Source organism: Chiloscyllium plagiosum, unplaced genomic scaffold, assembly GCF_037043375.1.
Source record: "Chiloscyllium plagiosum isolate Xiang-an unplaced genomic scaffold, Cpla_swu_hap1 HiC_scaffold_2, whole genome shotgun sequence".
Lineage (NCBI taxonomy): Eukaryota > Metazoa > Chordata > Chondrichthyes > Orectolobiformes > Hemiscylliidae > Chiloscyllium > Chiloscyllium plagiosum.
In genome coordinates, this window is record NW_028270140.1 from 163,148,542 (window position 1) to 163,171,977 (window position 23,436).

The 23,436-nt window shown below is 51.2% G+C and overlaps 1 protein-coding gene across 1 annotated transcript in view; it reads left to right on the top strand.

Annotated features, from left to right (window-relative positions):
- Positions 1-23,436, top strand: part of LOC122546955 (receptor-type tyrosine-protein phosphatase mu-like) — a 319,090-nt gene that overhangs the window by 110,766 nt on the left and 184,888 nt on the right. Inside the window, exons 7-8 of the mRNA XM_087975319.1 lie at positions 110-259; positions 5,886-5,985. Of these exons, the coding sequence (XP_087831445.1) occupies positions 110-259; positions 5,886-5,985 (250 nt within the window). The remainder of the gene's footprint in view (positions 1-109; positions 260-5,885; positions 5,986-23,436) is intronic.

Below are 23,436 nucleotides of genomic sequence, written 5' to 3' on the forward strand. Positions count from 1 at the left end.
CCCTGCCTCTTTCTCTCTGTCTGTCTCTCTCTGCCTCTCTTTCTCCCTCTCTTCCAGTCTTTTTCTCTCGGCCTAGATCTGACCCAGTCTTTCTGTCTGCTTGCTCCAGGATCAGTATAAATTTATTTATCTCGTGCTGTTGGAGGCTCTGACGTTTGGAGATACCTCGATCTCCCTGAAGGATTTTGGACAGTGTATGAGGATCATGGCTGAGAAAGATACTTACACCCTCAGTAATGGCTTCAGTAAGGAGTATGAGGTATGTGTCAGTGTGTGCCTCACAGTCAGAGTGAGCAGCTGCTGCCTGGCAGTCTGGACTATCAATGTCCCATCTGTGAGGCTTTTTCCCGATTGCGTGGACAGTTCCAGGGGGATGAGCAAGGACAGCACATTCCCACCTTATTCTCATTAGTGACTCCTGCCCACAGAGAAACAGCTGGCAAATGATGACAATCCAGTTGTTAACCAGGCTGGCCATTGTAGGTTCCAAACTCACCTGGCCCAGGGCCCAGTGATGATATTGGGATTGATGGTGGCACAGTGCTCAGGGATAGGTGACAGACACAGCCATAGTCTGGATGAATCCTTCTGAGACAGGATTGAAACCCCAACACACATTGTTGGAAAGGACTAACATCTGGGGACTGTGTCCGAATTGGGAGAGCTGTCTCACAGATGAGTCAAGCAACAGCCTGACATAGTCATTCTCACGGAATCATACCTTCCAGACAATGTAAGGGGTACTCCGAGAGTAGTAGGGGCGTGGAACGGCCTGCCTCTAACAGTAGTGGGCTCACCGACGTTAGGGGCATTTAGATGGGCGTTAGACATACATATGGATAATAATGGAATGGTGTAGGTTCGATGGACATCAGATCATTTTCACAGGTCGGTGCAACACAAAGGGCCGAAGGGCCTGTACAGCGCAGTAACATTGTATGTTCTATGTCCCACAGCCCACTATTACCATCCCTGGATATGTCCGGTCCCACCGGCAGGACAGACCCAGCAGAGGTGGCGGCACTGTGGGATACAGTCGGGAGGGGGTTGCCCTGGGAGTCCTCAACAATTGACTCTGAACCTCAAATGGCTTCAGGTTAAACATGGGCAAGGAAACCTCCTGCTGATTACCACACACCATCCTCCCCCGGCTGAACAACACTTGGAGAAAGCACTGAGGGTGGGGAGGACACAGAATGTCCTCTGAGTGGGGGATTTCAATGCCCCCCCACCAAGAGGGGCTCGGCAGCAGCATTACTGATCGAGCTGGTCAGGTCCTAAAGGACATCGCTGCTGGACTGGGTCTGCGGCAGGTAGTGAGGGAACCAACAAGAGGGAGAAACAGACTGACCTCATCCTTACCAATCTGGTACAGTGTAAATTCACCAGAATGATCCAGAACTCTAAGGGTTAATTTATAAGGAACGATAACAGAAGAGATCAAGGTTGTATTCCCTCGAAGTTCAGATGTTCAAGGGATGAATTCTTTGAAGTTTTTAAAATATTAGGGGTATCAGATGGAGTAATGGAGAGAATAACAATTTCTGCTGTCTGGTGATTTTTTTAAAAAGTTATTTTATTCATAAAAGCTGTCCACAGTCCAACCAAGAAATGGTTTAGAATGATAAAGGTGTATAATAAATAATACCGCTATCATTTGGGGTTTAGGATTTCTAACATCAAGATACTGGTGCATTCCAGTAATTTCTGATTTTGTTTCTGATTTCCAGTATCCACCGTTCTTTGCGTTTATTAGATTAGATTAGATTAGATTACTCACAGTGTGGAAACAGGCCCTTCGGCCCAACAAGTCCACACCGCCCCGCCGAAGCACAACCCACCCATACCCCTACATTTACCCCCTTACCTAACACTACGGGCAATTTAGCATGGCCAATTCACCTGACCTGCACATCTTTGGACTGTGGGAGGAAACCGGAGCACCCGGAGGAAACCCACACAGACACGGGGAGAACGTGCAAACTCCACACAGTCAGTCGCCTGAGGCGGGAATTGAACCCAGGTCTTTGGCGCTGTGAGGCAGCAGTGCTAACCACTGTGCCACCGTGCTGCCCAGGATGGTGAGGGGCTTGGAGGGGAACTTGCAGGGGTTGGTGTTCCCATGTACCTGCTGCCCTTGTCCTTCTAGACGGAAGTGGCCGTGGGTTTGGAAGGTGCTGCCTGAGGGTCTTTGGTGAGTTTCTGCATCTTGTAGCTGGTACACACTGCTGCTACTGAGGGTCAGTGGTGGAGGGAGGGGATGATTGTCGATGTGGTGCCCATCAAGCGGCTGCTTTGTCCTGGATGGTGTTGAGCTTCTTGAGTGTTGTTGGAGCTGCCCCCATCCAGGGCAAGTGGGGAGTATTCCATCACCCTCCTGACTTGTACCTTGTAGATGGTGGACACGCTTCAGGGAGTCAGGAGGGGAGTTACTCACCACAGTATTCCCAGCCTCTGACCTGCTCTCATAGCCACTGTGTTCAGTCCGGTTTAATTCAGTGGAAACCCCCAGGATGTTGATAGTGGGGGATTCAGTGATGGTAATACTATTGAATGTCCAGGGGCAGTGGTTAGATTGTCTCTTGTTGGTGATTGTCATAGCCTGGCATTTGTGTGGCACGAATGTTACTTTCCACTTGTTAGCCCAAGCCTGGAGATTGTCCAGATCTTGTTGTATTTGAACACGGACTGCTTCAGTGTCTGAGGAGTTGTGAATGGTGCTGAACATTGTGCAACCATCAGGGAACATCCCCACTCCTGACCTTATGATGGAGGGAAGGTCGTTGATGACGCAACTGAAGGTGGTTGGGCCGAGGACACTCCCCTGAGGGACTCCTGCAGCGATGTCCTGGAGCTGAGATGACTGACCTCCCGGACAGTATACTCTCAATGGTGCATCTGTAAACGTTGGTGAGAATCCTGAAGGACGTGGCACATTGTTGGGTCTTCTTGACCATCTCATCTACATGAGAAGTCCAGGACAGGATGCCAGTTATTGTCACTCCGAGGAACTTGACGCTGTCCACCCTCTCAACCACAGCTCCGTTGATGTAGATGGGGGTATGTCCTCCTCCTTTATTTCTGAAGTCAAATGTTCAGGTGTTTAGTTTTACTGAGGTTGAGAGATAGGCTGTTCTCATTGCACCACATCACCAAGCCCTCTCCTTTCTCTCTCCTCTCATTGTTTTTAGATGTCCATCCCACACCGGGGTATCATCAGCAGATGTGTTAATGGCAGTTGTTTGGAATTTAGCAACACAGTCGTGGATGTACAGGGAGTACGGAGGGGGGCTGAGAATCCATCCTTGAGGGGCTCCAGTGTTGAATGTTATTGTGGAGGGGGTCCTGTTGTCTATCCTCACTGACTGTGGTCTGTGGGTCAGGAAGCTGAGGATCCAGTTGCAGGAAGCGAAGCCAAGATCAAGGTGCTGGAGTTTTGAGATCAGTCTGGAGGGGATAATGAAGGCGGGGCTGTAGTTGATGAGCTGGAGTCTGGTGTAGGTACCCTTGTTGTCCAGATGTTCCAGGGATTAGTACAGGCCCATGGATATGGCATCATCTGTGGACCTGTTACATCAGGAGGCAAATTGTAGGGGGTTGATCCCCCCTGGCTTATGGTAATGGGTGAGTGGGGGATATGCTGGGCCATGAGGTTACAGATTGTGCTGGAGTAGAGTTCTGCTGTTGGCCCACAGCGCCTCAGGGGTGCCCAGGCTTGAGCTGCTAGATCGGTTTGAAATCTGTCCCATTTCACACGGTGGTAGTTATTCTCAATGTTTTCCTGAATGTTGGCCATCCTAGGACAGGCTGAGTGACAGTGTGATGCAGTGGAAGGGCTGTTTCAGATCATTTACCTTGTTTCCTGTCTGTGTGTTTGACTGTCTCTGGGGACATTCACCACTTCAATGTCTTTGTGTGAGTGTGTGTGTCTGTGTCAGTGTCTGTGTGTGTCTGTGTGTGTGTGTGTGAGTGTGTGTGTGTGTGTGTTTCTGTGTCTGTGTATGTGTGTGAGTGTGTGTGTCTGTTTGTGTGTGTGTCTGTGTCTGTGTGTGTGTGTCTGTCTGTGTGTCTGTTTGTGTGTGTGTCTTTGTGTGTGTGTCTGTGTGCTGTGTGCTGTGTGTGTGTCTGTTTGTGTGTGTGTCTGTTTGTGTGTCTGTGTCTGTGTGTGTGTCTGTCTGTCTGTGTGCTGTGTGCGTGTCTGTGTGTGTGTGTCTGTTTGTGTGTCTGTGTCTGTGTGTGTGTCTGTGTGTGTGTGTCTGTCTGAGTGTCTGTGTGCTGTGTGTGTGTCTGTTTGTGTGTGTGTGTGTCTGTGTCTGTTTGTGTGTGTGTCTTTGTGTGTGTGTCTGTGTGCTGTGTGTGTGTCTGTTTGTGTGTGTGTGTGTGTGTCTGTGTCTGTTTGTGTGTCTGTGTGCTGTGTGTGTGTGTCTGTCTGTGTCTGTGTGCTGTGTGTGTCTGTACGCTGTGTGTGTGTCTGTGTGTGTGTCTGTCTGTGTGTCTGTGTGTTGTGTGTGTCTGTGTGCTGTGTGTGTGTCTGTGTGTGTGTCTGTCTGTGTGTCTGTGTGTTGTGTGTGTCTGTGTGCTGTGTGTGTGTCTGTGTGTGTCTGTTTGTGTGTCTGTGTGCTGTGTGTGTCTGTGTGTGTCTGTGTGTGTGTCTGTGTGTCTGTGTGCTGTGTGTGTGTCTGTGTGTGTCTGTTTGTGTGTCTGTGTGTCTGTGTGCTGTGTGTGTGTGTGTCTGTGTGCTGTGTGTGTGTGTGTGTGTGTGTCTGTGTGTGTGTCTGTGTGCTGTGTGTGTGTCTGTGTGTGTCTGTGTGCTGTGTGTGTCTATGTGTCTGTGTGTGTCTGTATGTGTGTGTGTCTGTTTGTGTGTCTGTGTTTGTCTGTCTGTGTGCTGTGTGCGTGTCTGTGTGTGTGTGTCTGTTTGTGTGTCTGTGTCTGTGTCTGTGTGTGTGTCTGTGTGCTGTGTGTGTCTATGTGTTTGTGTGTGTCTGTATGTGTGTCTGTGTGCTGTTTGTGTGTCTATGTGTGTGTGTGTTTCTGTGTGTCTGTGTGTGTCTGTTTGTGTGTGTGTGTGTATGCTGTGTGTCTGTGTGTGTCTGTATGTGTCTGTGTGCCGTGTGTGTGTCTGTGTGTCTGTGTGCTCTGTGTGTCTGTGTGTGTGTCTGTGTCTGTGTGCTGTGTGTGTCTGTGTGTGTGTCTGTCTGTGTGTCTGTGTGCTGTGTGTGTCTGTGTGTCTGTGTGTGTCTGTTTGTGTGTCTGTGTGTGTCTGTGTGCTGTGTGTGTGTCTGTGTGTCTGTCTGTGTGTCTGTGTGCTGTGTGTGTGTGTGTCTGTGTGTCTGTCTGTGTGTCTGTCTGTGTGTCTGTGTGCTGTGTGTGTGTCTGTGTGCTGTGTGTGTGTCTGTGTCTGTCTGTGTGTCTGTCTGTGTGTCTGTGTGCTGTGTGTGTGTCTGTGTGTGTGTCTGTGTGCTGTGTGTGTGTCTGTGTGTCTGTCTGTGTGTCTGTGTGCTGTGTGTGTGTCTGTGTGTGTGTCTGTGTGCTGTGTGTGTCTGTGTGTGTCTGTGTGTGTGTCTGTGTGTCTGTCTGTGTGTCTGTGTGCTGTGTGTGTGTCTGTGTGTGTGTCTGTGTGCTGTGTGTGTCTGTGTGTGTCTGTGTGTGTGTCTGTTTGTGTGTCTGTGTGCTGTGTGTGTCTGTGTGTCTGTCTGTGTGTCTGTGTGCTGTGTGTGTCTATGTGTGTGTCTGTCTGTGTGTCTGTCTGTGTGTCTGTGTGCTGTGTGTGTGTCTGTCTGTGTGTCTCTGTGTGTGCATGTCCCGCAGGGATAACATTCTTCTCTCTCTCTCTCTCTCCATCTACTGAATGACTGATACCCTTCTGTTGTATTGATGACTAGACCCTGCAGACATTCTGTCAGCTCTTCGAATTCCACCATCACAGAGAGGGGCTGAAGACTTGCAACCAGATCAAAAACCGATTCCCCAATATCCTGCCAGGTAAGGAGCACACTGACACTCTCGGTGCACTCTCTCTGCCCAAGCAGCTCTCCCTCCCTCTGTTACCCTTTGGCTGCCCTCCTTGCTGCGTCTCTCTTGTTGGCCTCTTACCCTGCTGTCTCTTATTGCTCTCATCCTCTCTCTCACTGTCCCTGTCTCCCCCACTCTCGCTCCGCTTCCCCCTCCTCCTCCCTTCCTCCTCAGATTGTCTCTCTCTCTCTCTCTGTCTCCATCATCCTCTCTCTCTCTCTCTCTGTCTCCATCATCCTCTCTCTCTCTCTCTCTCTCTGTCTCCATCATCCTCTCTCTCTCTCTGTCTGTCTCCATCATCCCCTCTCTCTCTCTCTCTCTCTCTCACTCTCTCTCTGTCTCCATCATCCCCTCACTCTCTCTCTCTCTCTGCCTCCATCATCCTCTCCCTCTCTCTCTCTGTCTCCATCATCCCCTCTCTCTCTCTCTCTCTCTGTCTCCATCATCCTCTCTCTCTCTCTCTCTCTCTCTGACTCCATCAACCCCTCTCTCTCTCTCTGTCTCCATCATCCCCACTCTCTCTCTCTCTCTCTCTGTCTCCATCTCTCTCTCTCTCTCTCTCTCTCACTGTCTCCATCATCCCCTCTCTCTCTCCATCATCCTCTCTCTCTCTCTCTCTCTGTCTCCATCATCTTCTCTCTCTCTCTCTCTGTCTCCATCATCCTCTCTCCCTCTCTCTCTCTATCTCCATCATCCCCTCTCTCTCTCACTTTCTCTGCCTACATCATCCCCTCTCTCTGTCTCCATCATCCCCTCTCTCTCTCTCTCTGTCTCCATCATCCTCTCTCTCTCTCTCTCTCTGTCTCCATCATACTCTCTCTCTCTGTCTCGATCATCCCCTCTCTCTCTCTCTCTGTCTCCATCATCCACTCTCTCTCTCTGTCTCCATCATCCCCTCTCTCTCTCTCTTTATGTCTCTATCATCCGCTCGCTCGCTCTCTCTGTCTCCATCATCCTCTCTCTCTCTCTCTGTCTCCATCATCCCCTCTCTCTCTCTCTGTCTCCATCATCCTCTCTCTCTCTCTCTCTCTGTCTCCATCATCCCACCTCTCTCTCTCTGTCTCCATTATCCCCTCTCTCTCTCCATCATCCCCTCTCTCTCTCTCTCTCTGTCTACATCATCCTCTCTCTCTCTCTGTCTCCATCATCCCCTCTCTCTCTCTGTCTCCATCATCCTCTCTCTCTCTCTCTCTCTGTCTCCATCATACTCTCTCTCTCTGTCTCGATCATCCCCTCTCTTTCTGTCTCCGTCATCCTCTCTCTCTCTCTCTCTGTCTGTCTCCATCATCCCCTCTCTCTCTCTGTCTCCATCATCCTCTCTCTCTCTATCTCTCTGTCTCCATCATCCCCCCTCTCTCTCTCTGTCTCCATCATCCCCTCTCTCTCTCTCTCACTCTCTCTCTGTCTCCATCATCGCCTCTCTCTCTCTGTCTCCATCATCTTCTCTCTCTCTCTCTATCTCCATCATCCTCTCTCCCTCTCTCTCTCTGTCTCCATCATCCCCTCTCTCTCTCTCTTTCTCTGCCTACATCATCCCCTCTCTCTGTCTCCATCATCCCCTCTCTCTCTCTCTGTCACCATCATCCCCTCTCTCTCTCTCTCTGTCACCATCATCCCCTCTCTCTCTCTGTCTCCATCATCCCCCCTCTCTCTCTCTCTCTGTCTCCATCATCCCTCTCTCTCTCTGTCTCCATCATCCCCTCTCTCTCTCTCTCTCTCTCTGTCCGTCTCCATCATCCCCTCTCTCTCTCTCTGACTCCATCATCACCTCTCTCTCTCTCTCTGTCTCCATCATCCCCTCTCTCTCTGTCTCCATCATCTTCTCTCTCTCTCTGTCACCATCATCCCCTCTCTCTCTCTCTGTCCCCATCATCCCCTCTCTCTGTCTCCATCATCCTCTCTCTCTCTCTCTCTCTGTCTCTATCATCCCCTCTCTCTCTCTCTCTCGGTCTCCATCATCCCCTCTCTCTCTCTCTCTCTGTCTGTCTCCATCATCCCCTCTCTCTCTGTCTCCATCATCCCCTCTCTCTCTCTCTCTCTGTCTCTATCATCCCCTCTCTCTCTCTCTCTCTCTGTCTCCATCATCTTCTCTCTCTCTCTGTCTCCATCATCCTCTCTCCCTCTGTCTCCATCATCGCCTCTCTCTCTCTCTGTCTCCATCATCTTCTCTCTCTCTCTCTCTATCTCCATCATCCCCTCTCTCTCTCACTTTCTCTGCCTACATCATCCCCTCTCTCTGTCTCCATCATCCCCTCTCTCTCTCTCTCTCTCTGTCTCCATCATCCTCTCTCTCTCTCTCTCTCTCTGTTTCCATCATACTCTCTCTCTCTGTCTCGATCATCCCCTTTCTCTCTCTCTGTCTCCATCATCCACTCTCTCTCTCTGTCTCCATCATCCCCCCTCTCTCTCTCTTTATGTCTCTATCATCCGCTCGCTCGCTCTCTCTGTCTCCATCATCCTCTCTCTCTCTCTCTGTCTCCATCATCCCCTCTCTCTCTCTCTGTCTCCATCATCCTCTCTCTCTCTCTCTCTCTGTCTCCATCATCCCACCTCTCTCTCTCTGTCTCCATTATCCCCTCTCTCTCTCTGTCTCCATCATCCCCTCTCTCTCTCTCTGTCTCTGTCTACATCATCCTCTCTCTCTCTCTGTCTCCATCATCCCCTCTCTCTCTCTGTCTCCATCATCCTCTCTCTCTCTCTCTCTCTCTCTGTCTCCATCATACTCTCTCTCTCTCTGTCTCGATCATCCCCTCTCTCTCTGTCTCCGTCATCCTCTCTCTCTCTCTCTCTGTCTGTCTCCATCATCCCCTCTCTCTCTCTGTCTCCATCATCCTCTCTCTCTCTCTCTCTCTCTCTGTCTCCATCATCCCCTCTCTCTCTCTCTCTCTGTCTCCATCATCCCCTCTCTCTCTCTCTCACTCTCTCTCTGTCTCCATCATCGCCTCTCTCTCTCTGTCTCCATCATCTTCTCTCTCTCTCTCTCTCTGTCTCCATCATCCTCTCTCCCTCTCTCTCTCTGTCTCCATCATCCCCTCTCTCTCTCTCTTTCTCTGCCTACATCATCCCCTCTCTCTGTCTCCATCATCCCCTCTCTCTCTCTCTGTCTCCATCATCCTCTCTCTCTCTCTCTCTCTCTCTCTGTCTCCATCATCCTCTCTCTCTCTCTCTCTCTCTCTGTCTCCATCATCCCCTCTCTCTCTCTCTCTCTGTCTCCATCATCCCCTCTCTCTCTCTCTCACTCTCTCTCTGTCTCCATCATCGCCTCTCTCTCTCTGTCTCCATCATCTTCTCTCTCTCTCTCTCTCTGTCTCCATCATCCTCTCTCCCTCTCTCTCTCTGTCTCCATCATCCCCTCTCTCTCTCTCTTTCTCTGCCTACATCATCCCCTCTCTCTGTCTCCATCATCCCCTCTCTCTCTCTCTGTCTCCATCATCCTCTCTCTCTCTCTCTCTCTCTCTCTGTCTCCATCATACTCTCTCTCTCTGTCTCGATCATCCCCTCTCTCTCTCTCTGTCTCCATCATCCACTCTCTCTCTCTGTCTCCATCATCCCCTCTCTCTCTCTTTCTGTCTCCATCATACTCTCTCTCTCTCTCTCTCTCTCTGTCTCCAACATTCTCTTTCTCTCTGTCTCGATCATCCCCTCTCTCTCTCTGTCTCCATCATCCACTCTCTCTCTCTCTCTCTCTCTGTCTCCATCATCCCCTCTCTCTCTCTCTGTCCATCATCCCCTCTCTCTCTCTCTATCTCACTGTCTCCATCACTCCCCCTCTCTCTCTCTTTATGTCTCCATCATCCGCTCGCTCTCTCTCTCTGTCTCCATCATCCTCTCTCTCTCTCTCTCTCTCTGTCTCCATTATCCCCTCTCTCTCTCTCTCTCTCTGTCTCCATCATCCTCTCTCTCTCTCTCTCTGTCTCCATCATCCCCTCTCTCTCTCTGTCTCCATCATCCCCTCTCTCTCTGTCTCCATCATCCTCTCTCTCTCTCTGTCTCCATCATCCTCTCTGCCTCTCTCTCTCTGTCTCCATCATCCTCTCTCTCTCTCTCTGTCTCCATCATCCCCTCTCTCTCTCTCTGTCTCCATCATCCTCTCTCTCTCTCTCTCTGTCTCCATCATCCCACCTCTCTCTCTCTGTCTCCATTATCCCCTCTCTCTCTCTGTCTCCATCATCCCCTCTCTCTCTCTCTGTCTCTGTCTACATCATCCTCTCTCTCTCTCTGTCTCCATCATCCCCTCTCTCTCTCTGTCTCCATCATCCACTCTCTCTCTCTCTCTCTGTCTCCATCATACTCTCTCTCTCTGTCTCGATCATCCCCTCTCTCTCTGTCTCCGTCATCCTCTCTCTCTCTCTCTCTGTCTGTCTCCATCATCCCCTCTCTCTCTCTGTCTCCATCATCCTCTCTCTCTCTCTCTATTTCTCTGTCTCCATCATCCCCTCTCTCTCTCTCTCTCTCTGTCTCCATCATCCTCACTCTCTCTCTCTCTCTCTCCATCATCCCACCTCTCTCTCTCTGTCTCCATTATCCCCTCTCTCTCTCTGTCTCCATCATCCCCTCTCTCTCTCTCTGTCTCCATCATCCTCTCTCTCTCTCTCTCTCTCTCTGTCTCCATCATACTCTCTCTCTCTGTCTCGATCATCCCCTCTCTCTCTCTCTGTCTCCATCATCCACTCTCTCTCTCTGTCTCTATCATCCCCTCTCTCTCTCTCTCTGTCTCCATCATACTCTCTCTCTCTGTCTTGATCATCCCCTCTCTCTCTCTCTGTCTCCATCATCCTCTCTCTCTCTCTCTCTCTCTCTGTCTCCAACATTCTCTTTCTCTCTGTCTCGATCATCCCCTCTCTCTCTCTGTCTCCATCATCCACTCTCTCTCTCTCTCTCTCTCTCTGTCTCCATCATCCCCTCTCTCTCTCTCTGTCCATCATCCCCTCTCTCTCTCTCTATCTCACTGTCTCCATCACTCCCCCTCTCTCTCTCTTTATGTCTCCATCATCCGCTCGCTCTCTCTCTCTGTCTCCATCATCCTCTCTCTCTCTCTCTCTCTCTGTCTCCATTATACCCTCTCTCTCTCTCTCTCTCTGTCTCCATCATCCTCTCTCTCTCTCTCTCTGTCTCCATCATCCCCTCTCTCTCTCTGTCTCCATCATCCCCTCTCTCTCTGTCTCCATCATCCTCTCTCTCTCTCTCTGTCTCCATCATCCTCTCTGCCTCTCTCTCTCTGTCTCCATCATCCTCTCTCTCTCTCTCTGTCTCCATCATCCCCTCTCTCTCTCTCTGTCTCCATCATCCTCTCTCTCTCTCTCTCTCTGTCTCCATCATCCCACCTCTCTCTCTCTGTCTCCATCATCCTCTCCCTCTCTCTCTCTCTCTGTCTGTCTCCATCATCCCCTCTCTCTCTCTCTGTCTCCATCATCCCCTCTCTCTCTCTCTCTCTGTCTCCATCTTCCTCTCTCTCTCTCTGTCTCCCTCAACCTCTCTTCTCTCCGTCTCTCTCTCTCTCTCTCTCCGTCTCTCTCTCTCTCTCTCCCTCTCTCTGTCTCCATCATCTCCTCACTCTCTCTCTCTGTCACCATCACCCCTCTCTCTCTCTCTCTCTCTGTCTCCATCAGCCTCACTCTCTCTCTCTGACTCCATCATCCCCTCTCTCTCTCTCTGTCTCCATCATCCCCACTCTCTCTCTCTCTCTCTCTCTCTGTCTCCATCATCCTCTCTCTCTCTCTCTCTCTCACTGTCTCCATCATCCGCTCTCTCTCTCCATCATCCTCTCTCTCTCTCTCTTGCTGTCACCATCATCCTCTCTCTCTCTCTCTCTGTCTCCATCATCCCCTCTCTTTCTGTCTCCATCATCCTCTCTCCCTCTGTCTCCATCATCGCCTCTCTCTCTCTGTCTCCATCATCTTCTCTCTCTCTCTCTCTGTCTCCATCATCCTCTCTCCCTCTCTCTCTCTATCATCCCCCTCTCTCTCTCTCTTTCTCTGCCTACATCATCCCCTCTCTCTGTCTCCATCATCCCCTCTCTCTCTCTCTCTGTCTCCATCATCCTCTCTCTCTCTCTCTCTCTCTCTCTGTCTCCATCATACTCTCTCTCTCTGTCTCGATCATCCCCTCTCTCTCTGTCTCCATCATCCACTCTCTCTCTCTGTCTCCATCATCCCCCCTCTCTCTCTCTGTCTCCATCGTCCTCTCTCCCTCTCTCTCTCTATCATCCCCCTCTCTCTCTCTCTTTCTCTGCCTACATCATCCCCTCTCTCTGTCTCCATCATCCCCTCTCTCTCTCTCTCTGTCTCCATCATCCTCTCTCTCTCTCTCTCTCTGTCTCCATCATACTCTCTCTCTCTGTCTCGATCATCCCCTCTCTCTCTCTCTCTCCATCATCCACTCTCTCTCTCTGTCTCCATCATCCCCTCTCTCTCTCTCTGTCTCCATCATCCTCTCTCTCTCTCTCTCTCTCTGTCTCCATCATTCTCTTTCTCTCTGTCTCGATCATCCCCTCTCTCTCTCTGTCTCCATCATCCACTCTCTCTCTCTCTCTCTCTCTCTGTCTCCATCATCCCCTCTCTCTCTCTGTCTCCATCATCCCCTCTCTTCTCTCTCTATCTCACTGTCTCCATCACCCCCCCTCTCTCTCTCTTTATGTCTCCATCATCCGCTCGCTCTCTCTCTGTCTCCATCATCCTCTCTCTCTCTCTCTGTCTCCATCATCCCCTCTCTCTCTCTCTCTCTCTGTCTCCATCATCCCCTCTCTCTCTCTGTCTCCATCATCCCCTCTCTCTCTGTCTCCATCATCCTCTCTCTCTCTCTCTGTCTCCATCATCCTCTCTCCCTCTCTCTCTCTGTCTCCATCATCCCCTCTCTCTCTGTCTCTGTCTACATCATCCTCTCTCTCTCTCTGTCTCCATCATCCCCTCTCTCTCTCTGTCTCCATCATCCTCTCTCTCTCTCTCTCTGTCTCCATCATACTCTCTCTCTTTCTGTCTCGATCATCCCCTCTCTCTCTCTCTGTCTCCGTCATCCTCTCTCTCTCTCTCTCTGTCTGTCTCCATCATCCCCTCTCTCTCTGTCTCCATCATCCTCTCACTCTCTCTCTATCTCTCTGTCTCCATCATCCCCTCTCTCTCTCTCTGTCTCCATCATCCCCTCTCTCTCTCTCTGTCTCCATCATCATCTCTCTCTCTCTCTTTGTCTCGATCATCCCCTCTCTCTCTCTGTCTCCATCATCCCCTCTCTCTCTCTCTCTGTCTGTCTCCATCATCCTCTCTCTCTCTCTCTGTCTCCATCATCCCCTCTCTCTCTCTGTCTCCATCATCCCCCCTCTCTCTCTCTCTGTCTCAATCATCCCCTCTCTCTCTCTCTCTGTCTCAATCATCCCCTCTCTCTCTCTCTCTGTCTCCATCATCCCCTTCTGCGCTCTCTCTGTCTCCATCATCCCCTCTCTCTCTCTGTCACCATCATCCCCTCTCTGTCTCTCTGTCACCATCATCCCCTCTCTCTCTCTCTCTCTCTCTCTGTCCGTCTCCATCATCCCCTCTCTCTCTCTCTCTGATTCCATCATCACCTCTCTCTCTCTCTCTGTCTCCATCATCCCCTCTCTCTCTGTCTCCATCATCCTCTCTCTCTCTCTGTCACCATCATCCCCTCTCTCTCTCTCTGTCCCCATCATCCCCTCTCTCTGTCTCCATCATCCCCTCTCTCTCTCTCTCTGTCTCTATCATCCCTCTCTCTCTCTCTCTCTGTCCCCATCATACCCTCTCTCTCTGTCTCCATCATCCCCTCTCTCTCTCTCTCTCTCTGTCTCCATCATCTTCTCTCTCCCTCTCTCTCTCATTCTCAATCATCCTCTCTCTCTCTCTCTCTCTCCATCATCTTCTCTCTCCCTCTCTCTCTCACTCTCCATCATCCTCTCTCTCTCACTCTCTCTCTCTCTGTCTCCATCATCCCCCCTCTCTCTCCCTCTGTCTCCATCATCCCCTTCTGCGCTCTCTCTGTCTCCATCATCCCCTCTCTCTCTCTGTCACCATCATCCCCTCTCTCTCTCTCTGTCACCATCATCCCCTCTCTCTCTCTCTCTGTCACCATCATCCCCTCTCTCTCTCTGTCTCCATCATCCCCCCCCTCTCTCTCTCTCTCTGTCTCCATCATCCCTCTCTCTCTCTCTCTCTCTGTCTCCATCACCCCCTCTCTCTCTCTCTCACTCTCTGTCCGTCTCCATCATCCCCTCTCTCTCTCTCTCTGACTCCATCATCACCTCTCTCTCTCCCTCTGTCTCCATCATCCCCTCTCTCTCTCTCTGTCTCCATTATCCCCTCTCTCTCTCTGTCTCCATCATCCTCTCTCTCTCTGTCTCCATCATCCCCTCTCTCTCTCTCTCTCTCTCTGTCCGTCTCCATCATCCCCTCTCTCTCTCTCTCTGACTCCATCATCACCTCTCTCTCTCTCTGTCTCCATCATCCCCTCTCTCTCTGTCTCCATCATCCTCTCTCTCTCTCTCTGTCACCATCATCCCCTCTCTCTCTCTGTCCCCATCATCCCCTCTCTCTCTGTCTCCATCATCCCCCCTCTCTCTCTCTCTCTCTCTGTCTCTATCATCCCCTCTCTCTCTCTCTCTCTGTCTCCATCATCCCATCTCTCTCTCTCTCTCTCTCTGTCCCCATCATCCCCTCTCTCTCTGTCTCCATCGTCCCCTCTCTCTCTCTCTCTCTCTGTCTCTATCATCCTCTCTCTCTCTCTCTCTCCATCATCTTCTCTCTCCCTCTCTCTCAGTCTCCATCATCCTCTCTCTCTCACTCTCTCTCTCTCTGTCTCCATCATCCCCCCTCTCTCTCCCTCTGTCTCCATCATCCCCTCTCTCACTCTCTCTCTGTCTCCATCATCCCTCTCTCTCTCTCTCTGTCTCTATCATCACCCCTCTCTCTCTGTCTCCATCATCCCGTCTCTCTCTCTCTGTCTCCATCATTCTCTCTCTCTCTCTCACTCTGTCTGCATCATCCCCTCTCTCTCTCTCTCTCTGTCTCCATCATCCCCTCCCTCTCTCTCTCTGTCTCCATCATTCCCTCTCTCTCTCTCTGTCTCCATCATCCTCTCTCTCTGTCTCCATCATCCGCTCTCTCTCTCTCTCTGTCTCCATCATCCCCTCTCTCTCTTTCTCTCTCTGTCTCCATCATCCCCTGTCTCTCTCTCTCTGTCTCCATCATCCTCTCTCTCTCTCTCTGTCTGTCTCCATCATCCCCTCTCTCTCTCTCTGTCTCCATCATCCTCTCTCTCTCTCTCTGTCTCCATCATCCCCTCTCTCTCTCTCTCTCTCTGTCTCCATCATCCCCTCTCTCTCTTTCTCTCTCTGTCTCCATCATCCCGTCTCTCTCTCTCTGTCTCCATCATCTTCTCTCTCTCTCTCTCTCTCTGTCTGTCTCCATCATCCCCTCTCTCTCTGTCTCCATCATCCTCTCTCTCTCTCTCTGTCTCCATCATCCCCTCTCTCTCTATGTCTCCATCATCTCCTCTCTCTCTGCCTCCATCATCCTCTCTCTCTCTCTCTGTCTCTGTCTCCATCATCCTCTCTCTCTCTCTCTCTCTGTCTCCATCATCCTCTCTCTCTTTGTCTCCATACTCCCCTCTCTCTCTCTCTCTCCATCATCCTCTCTCTCTCTGTCTCCATCATCCCCTCTCTCTCTCTGTCACCATCATCTCCGCTCTCTAGCTCTCCCTGTCTCCATCATCCTCTCTCTTTCTCTGTCTCCATCATCCTCTCTCTCTCTCGCTCTCTCTGTCTCCATCCTCCCCTCTCTCTCTCCATCATCCTCTCTCTCTGTCTCCATTATCCTCTCTCTCTCTGTCTCCATCATCCCCTCTCTCTCTCTCTCTGTCTCCATCATCCCCTCTCTCTCTCTGTCTCCATCATCCCCTCTCTCTCTCTGTCTCCATCATCCCCTCTCTCTCTCTGTCTCCATCATCCTCTCTCTCTCTGTCTCCATTATCCTCTCTCTCTCTGTCTCCATCATTATCTCTCTCTCTCTCTCTGTCTCCATCATCCCCCCTCTCTCTCTCTCTGTCTCCATCATCCTCTCTCTCTCTCTGTCTCCATCATTCTCTCTCTCTCTTTCTGTCTCCATCATCCCCTCTCTCTCTCTGTCTCGATCATCTCCTCCCTCTCTCTGTCTCCATTATCCCCTCTCTCTCCCTCTCTCTCTCTCTGTTTCCATCATCCCCTCTCTCTCTCTCTCTCTCTGTCTCCATCATCCCCCCCCCTCTCTCTCTCTCTCTCTGTCTCCATCATTCCCTCTCTCGCTCTCTCTGTCTGTCTCCATCATCCCCCTCTCTCTCTGAATCTTTCATTCCCTCTCTCACTCTGTCTCTCTGTCTGTCTCCATCATCCTCTTTCTCTCTCTGTGTCTCCATCATCCCCTCTCTCTCTTTCTCTCTCTGTCTCCATCATCCCCTCTCTCTCTCTCTCTGTCTCCATCATTCCCTCTCTCTCTCTCTGTCTCCATCATCCCTTCTCTCTCTCTCTCTGTCTCCATCATCCTCTCTCTCTCTCTCTCTGTCTCCATCATCCCCTCTCTCTCTATCTCTGTCTATGTGTCCATCATCCTCTCTCTCTCTCTGTCTCCATCATCCTCTCTCTCTCTCTGTCTCCATCATCCTCTCTCTCTCTCTGTCTCCATCCTCCCCTCTCTCTCTCTCTCTCTCTGTCTCCATCATCCCCTCTCTCTCTCTGTCTCCATCATCCCCCCCTCTCTCTCTCTGTCTCTGTCTCCATCATTCCCTCTCTCTCTCTCGCTCTCTCTCTCTGTCTGTCTCCATCATCCCCCTTCTCTCTCTCTGTCTTTATCATTCCCTCTCTCGCTCTCTCTGTCTGTCTGTCTCCATCATCCACTCTCTCTCTCTGTCTCCATCATCCCCTCTCTCTCTTTCTCTCTCTGTTCCATCATCCCGTCTCTCTCTCTCTCTCTGTCTCCATCATCCTCTCTCTCTCTGTCTGTCTCCATCATCCCCTTCTCTCTCTGTCTCCATCATCCTCTCTCTCTCTCTCTCTGTCTCCATCATCCCCTCTCTCTCTATGTCTCCATTTTCTCCTCTCTCTCTGCCTCCATCATCCTCTCTCTGTCTCTCTCTGTCTCCATCATCCTCTCTCTCTCTGTCTGTCTCCATCATCCCCCCTCTCTCTCTCTGTCTCCATCATCATCTCTCTCTCTCTCTTTGTCTCGATCATCCCCTCTCTCTCTCTGTCTCCATCATCCCCTCTCTCTCTCTCTCTCTGTCTGTCTCCATCATCCTCTCTCTCTCTGTCTCCATCATCCCCCCTCTCTCTCTGTCTCCATCATTCCCTCTCTCTCTCTCTCTCTGTCTCAATCATCCCCTCTCTCTCTCTCTCTCTGTCTCCATCATCCCCTTCTGCGCTCTCTCTGTCTCCATCATCCCCTCTCTCTCTCTGTCACCATCATCCCCTCTCTCTCTCTCTGTCACCATCATCCCCTCTCTCTCTCTCTCTGTCACCATCATCCCCTCTCTCTCTCTGTCTCCATCATCCCCCCTCTCTCTCTCTCTCTGTCACCATCATCCCTCTCTCTCTCTCTCTCTCTGTCTCCATCATCCCCTCTCTCTCTCTCTCACTCTCTGTCCATCTCCATCATCCCCTCTCTCTCTCTCTCTGACTCCATCATCACCTCTCTCTCTCTGTCTCCATCATCCCCTCTCTCTCTCTCTGTCTCCATCATCCGCTCTCTCTCTCTGTCTCCATCATCCTCTCTCTCTCTGTCTCCATCATCCCCTCTCTCTCTCTCTCTCTCTGTCCGTCTCCATCATCCCCTCTCTCTCTCTCTCTCTGACTCCATCATCACCTCTCCCTCTCTCTCTGTCTCCATCATCCCCTCTCTCTCTGTCTCCATCATCCTCTCTCTCTCTCTCTGTCACCATCATCCCCTCTCTCTCTCTCTGTCCCCATCATCCCCTCTCTCTCTGTCTCCATCATCCCCCCTCTCTCTCTCTCTCTCTCTGTCTCTATCATCCCCTCTCTCTCTCTCTCTCTCTGTCTCCATCATCCCTCTCTCTCTCTCTCTCTCTCTCTGTCCCCATCATCCCCTCTCTCTCTGTCTCCATCATCCCCTCTCTCTCTCTCTCTCTGTCTCTATCATCCTCTCTCTCTGTCTCCATCATCCCCTCTCTCTCTCTCTCTCTCTGTCCGTCTCCATCATCCCCTCTCTCTCTCTCTGACTCCATCATCACCTCTCTCTCTCTCTCTGTCTCCATCATCCCCTCTCTCTCTGTCTCCATCATCCTCTCTCTCTCTCTCTGTCACCATCATCCCCTCTCTCTCTCTGTCCCCATCATCCCCTCTCTCTCTGTCTCCATCGTCCCCCCTCTCTCTCTCTCTCTCTCTGTCTCTATCATCCCCTCTCTCTCTCTCTCTCTCTGTCTCCATCATCCCCTCTCTCTCTGTCTCCATCATCCTCTCTCTCTCTGTCTCCATCATCCCCTCTCTCTCTCTGTCTCCATCATCCTCTCTCTCTCTCTCTGTCTCCATCATACTATCTCTCTCTGTCTCGATCATCACCTCTCTCTCTCTCTCTGTCTCCATCATCCCATCTCTCTCTCTCTCTCTGTCTCCATCATTCTCTCTCTCTCTCTCACTCTGTCTGCATCATCCCCTCTCTCTCTCTCTCTCTGTCTCCATCATCCCCTCCCTCTCTCTCTCTGTCTCCATCATTCCCTCTCTCTCTCTGTCTCCATCATCCTCTCTCTCTCTCTCTCTCTCTCACTGTCTCCATCATCCTCTCTCTCTTTGTCTCCATACTCCCCTCTCTCTCTCTCTCTCTCCATCATCCTCTCTCTCTCTCTGTCTCCATCATCCCCTCTCTCTCTCTGTCACCATCATCTCCGCTCTCTAGCTCTCTCTGTCTCCATCATCCTCTCTCTTTCTCTGTGTCCATCATCCACTCTCTCTCTCGCTCGCTCTGTCTCCATCCTCCCCTCTCTCTCTCCATCATCCTCTCTCTCTGCCTCCATCATCCCCTCTCTCTCTGTCACCATCATCTCCTCTCTCTCTCTCTCTCTCTCTCTGTCTCCATTATCCTCTCTCTCTCTCTCTGTCTCCATCATCCCCTCTCTCTCTCTCTCTGTCTCCATCATCCCCTCTCTCTCTCTGTCTCCATCATCCCCTCTCTCTCTCTGTCTCCATCATCCTCTCTCTCTCTGTCTCCATTATCCTCTCTCTCTCTGTCTCCATCATTATCTCTCTCTCTCTCTCTCTGTCTCCATCATCCCCCCTCTCTCTCTCTCTGTCTCCATCATCCTCTCTCTCTCTCTCTGTCTCCATCATTCTCTCTCTCTCTTTCTGTCTCCATCATCCCCTCTCCCTCTGTCTCGATCATCCCCTCCCTCTCTCTGTCTCCATTATCCCCTCTCTCTCCCTCTCTCTCTCTCTGTTTCCATCATCCCCCCTCTCTCTCTCTCTCTGTCTCCATCATCCCCCCCCTCTCTCTCTCTCTCTCTGTCTTCATCATTCCCTCTCTCGCTCTCTCTGTCTGTCTCCATCATCCCCCCTCTCTCTCTGAATCTTTCATTCCCTCTCTCACTCTGTCTCTCTGTCTGTCTCCATCATCCTCTTTCTCTCTCTGTGTCTCCATCATCCCCTCTCTCTCTTTCTCTCTCTGTCTCCATCATCCCCTCTCTCTCTCTGTCTCTGTCTCCATCATTCCCTCTCTCTCTCTCTCTGTCTCCATCATCCATTCTCTCTCTCTCTCTGTCTCCATCATCCTCTCTCTCTCTCTCTGTCTCCATCAACCCCTATCTCTCTCTCTCTGTCTATGTGTCCATCATCCCCTCTCTCTCTCTGTCTCCATCATCCTCTCTCTCTCTCTGTCTCCATCATCCTCTCTCTCTCTGTCTCCATCATCCCCTCTCTCTCTCTCTCTCTCTCTGTCCGTCTCCATCATCCCCTCTCTCTCTCTCTCTGACTCCATCATCACCTCTCTCTCTCTCTCTGTCTCCATCATCCCCTCTCTCTCTGTCTCCATCATCCTCTCTCTCTCTCTCTGTCACCATCATCCCCTCTCTCTCTCTCTGTCCCCATCATCCCCTCTCTCTCTGTCTCCATCATCCCCCCTCTCTCTCTCTCTCTCTCTATCATCCCCTCTCTCTCTCTCTCTCTCTGTCTCCATCATCCCCTCTCTCTCTCTCTCTCTCTGTCCCCATCATCCCCTCTCTCTCTGTCTCCATCATCCCCTCTCTCTCTCTCTCTCTCTGTCTCTATCATCCTCTCTCTCTGTCTCCATCATCCCCTCTCTCTCTCTCTCTCTCTGTCCGTCTCCATCATCCCCTCTCTCTCTCTCTCTGACTCCATCATCACCTCTCTCTCTCTCTGTCTCCATCATCCCCTCTCTCTCTGTCTCCATCATCCTCTCTCTCTCTCTCTGTCACCATCATCCCCTCTCTCTCTCTCTGTCCCCATCATCCCCTCTCTCTCTGTCCCCATCATCCCCTCTCTCTCTGTCTCCATCATCCCCCCTCTCTCTCTCTCTCTCTCTGTCTCTATCATCCCCTCTCTCTCTCTCTCTCTCTGTCTCCATCATCCCCTCTCTCTCTGTCTCCATCATCCTCTCTCTCTCTGTCTCCATCATCCCCTCTCTCTCTCTGTCTCCATCATCCTCTCTCTCTCTCTCTCTCTCTCTGTCTCCATCATACTCTCTCTCTCTCTCTGTCTCGATCATCCCCTCTCTCTCTCTCTCTGTCTCCATCATCCCATCTCTCTCTCTCTCTCTCTGTCTCCATCATTCTCTCTCTCTCTCTCACTCTGTCTGCATCATCCCCTCTCTCTCTCTCTCTCTGTCTCCATCATCCCCTCCCTCTCTCTCTCTGTCTCCATCATTCCCTCTCTCTCTCTCTGTCTCCATCATCCTCTCTCTCTCTCTGTCTCCATCATCCTCTCTCTCTGTCTCCATAATCCCCTCTCTCTCTCTCTCTCTGTCTCCATCATTCTCTCTCTCTCTCTCTGTCTCCATCATCCCTTCTCTCTCTCTCTCTCTCTCTCTGTCTCCATCATCCCCTCTCTCTCTTTCTCTCTCTGTCTCCATCATCCCCTGTCTCTCTCTCTCTGTCTCCATCATCCTCTCTCTCTCTCTCTCTCTGTCTGTCTCCATCATCCTCTCTCTCTCTCTCTGTCTCCATCATCCCCTCTCTCTCTCTCTCTCTGTCTCCCTCAACCTCTCTCTCTCTCCGTCTCTCTCTCTCTCTCTCCGTCTCTCTCTCTCTCTCTCCCTCTCTCTGTCTCCATCATCTCCTCACTCTCTCTCTGTCTCCATCACCCCTCTCTCTCTCTCTCTCTCTGTCTCCATCATCCTCACTCTCTCTCTCTGACTCCATCATCCCCTCTCTCTCTCTGTCTCCATCATCCCCACTCTCTCTCTCTCTCTCTCTCTCTGTCTCCATCATCCTCTCTCTCTCTCTCTCTCTCTCACTGTCTCCATCATCCGCTCTCTCTCTCCATCATCCTCTCTCTCTCTCTCTCGCTGTCACCATCATCCTCTCTCTCTCTCTCTCTCTGTCTCCATCATCCCCTCTCTCTCTGTTTCCATCATCCTCTCTCTCTCTCTCTCTCTCTGTCTCCATCATCCTCTCTCCCTCTGTCTCCATCATCGCCTCTCTCTCTCTGTCTCCATCATCTTCTCTCTCTCTCTCTGTCTCCATCATCCTCTCTCCCTCTCTCTCTCTATCATCCCCCTCTCTCTCTCTCTTTCTCTGCCTACATCATCCCCTCTCTCTGTCTCCATCATCCCCTCTCTCTCTCTCTGCCTCCATCATCCTCTCTCTCTCTCTCTCTCTGTCTCCATCATACTCTCTCTCTCTGTCTCGATCATCCCCTCTCTCTCTCTCTGTCTCCATCATCCACTCTCTCTCTCTGTCTCCATCATCCCCTCTCTCTCTCTCTTTATATCTCCATCATCCGCTCGCTCGCTCTCTCTGTCTCCATCATCCTCTCTCTCTCTCTCTGTCTCCACCATCCCCTCTCTCTCTCTGTCTCCATCATCCTCTCTCTCTCTCTCTGTCTCCATCATCCCCCCTCTCTCTCTCTGTCTCCATCATCCCCTCTCTCTCTCTGTCTCCATCATCCCCTCTCTCTCTCTGTCTCTGTCTACATCATCCTCTCTCTCTCTCTGTCTCCATCATCCCCTCTCTCTCTCTGACTCCATCATCCACTCTCTCTCTCTCTCTCTGTCTCCATCATACTCTCTCTCTCTGTCTCGATCATCCCCTCTCTCTCTGTCTCCGTCATCCTCTCTCTCTCTCTCTATCTCTCTGTCTCCATCATCCCCTCTCTCTCTCTCTCTCTGTGTCCATCATCCCCTCTCTCTCTCTCTCACTCTCTCTCTGTCTCCATCATCGCCTCTCTCTCTCTGTCTCCATCATCTTCTCTCTCTCTCTCTCTCTCTGTCTCCATCATCCTCTCTCCCTCTCTCTCTCTGTCTCCATCATCCCCTCTCTCTCTCTCTTTCTCTGCCTACATCATCCCCTCTCTCTGTCTCCATCATCCCCTCTCTCTCTCTCTCTGTCTCCATCATCCTCTCTCTCTCTCTCTCTCTCTCTGTCTCCATCATACTCTCTCTCTCTGTCTCGATCATCCCCTCTCTCTCTCTCCATCATCCACTCTCTCTCTCTGTCTCCATCATCCCCTCTCTCTCTCTCTGTCTCCATCATACTCTCTCTCTGTCTTGATCATCCCCTCTCTCTCTCTCTATCTCCATCATCCTCTCTCTCTCTCTCTCTCTGTCTCCATCATTCTCTTTCTCTCTGTCTCGATCATCCCCTCTCTCTCTCTCCATCATCCACTCTCTCTCTCTGTCTCCATCATCCCCTCTCTCTCTCTCTGTCTCCATCATACTCTCTCTCTGTCTTGATCATCCCCTCTCTCTCTCTCTATCTCCATCATCCTCTCTCTCTCTCTCTGTCTCCATCATACTCTCTCTCTGTCTTGATCATCCCCTCTCTCTCTCTCTATCTCCATCATCCTCTCTCTCTCTCTCTCTCTGTCTCCATCATTCTCTTTCTCTCTGTCTCGATCATCCCCTCTCTCTCTCTCCATCATCCACTCTCTCTCTCTGTCTCCATCATCCCCTCTCTCTCTCTCTGTCTCCATCATACTCTCTCTCTGTCTTGATCATCCCCTCTCTCTCTCTCTATCTCCATCATCCTCTCTCTCTCTCTCTCTCTCTGTCTCCATCATTCTCTTTCTCTCTGTCTCGATCATCCCCTCTCTCTCTCTGTCTCCATCATCCACTCTCTCTCTCTCTCTCTCTCTGTCTCCATCATCCCCTCTCTCTCTCTGTCTCCATCATCCCCTCTCTTCTCTCTCTATCTCACTGTCTCCATCACCCCCCCTCTCTCTCTCTTTATGTCTCCATCATCCGCTCGCTCTCTCTCTCTGTCTCCATC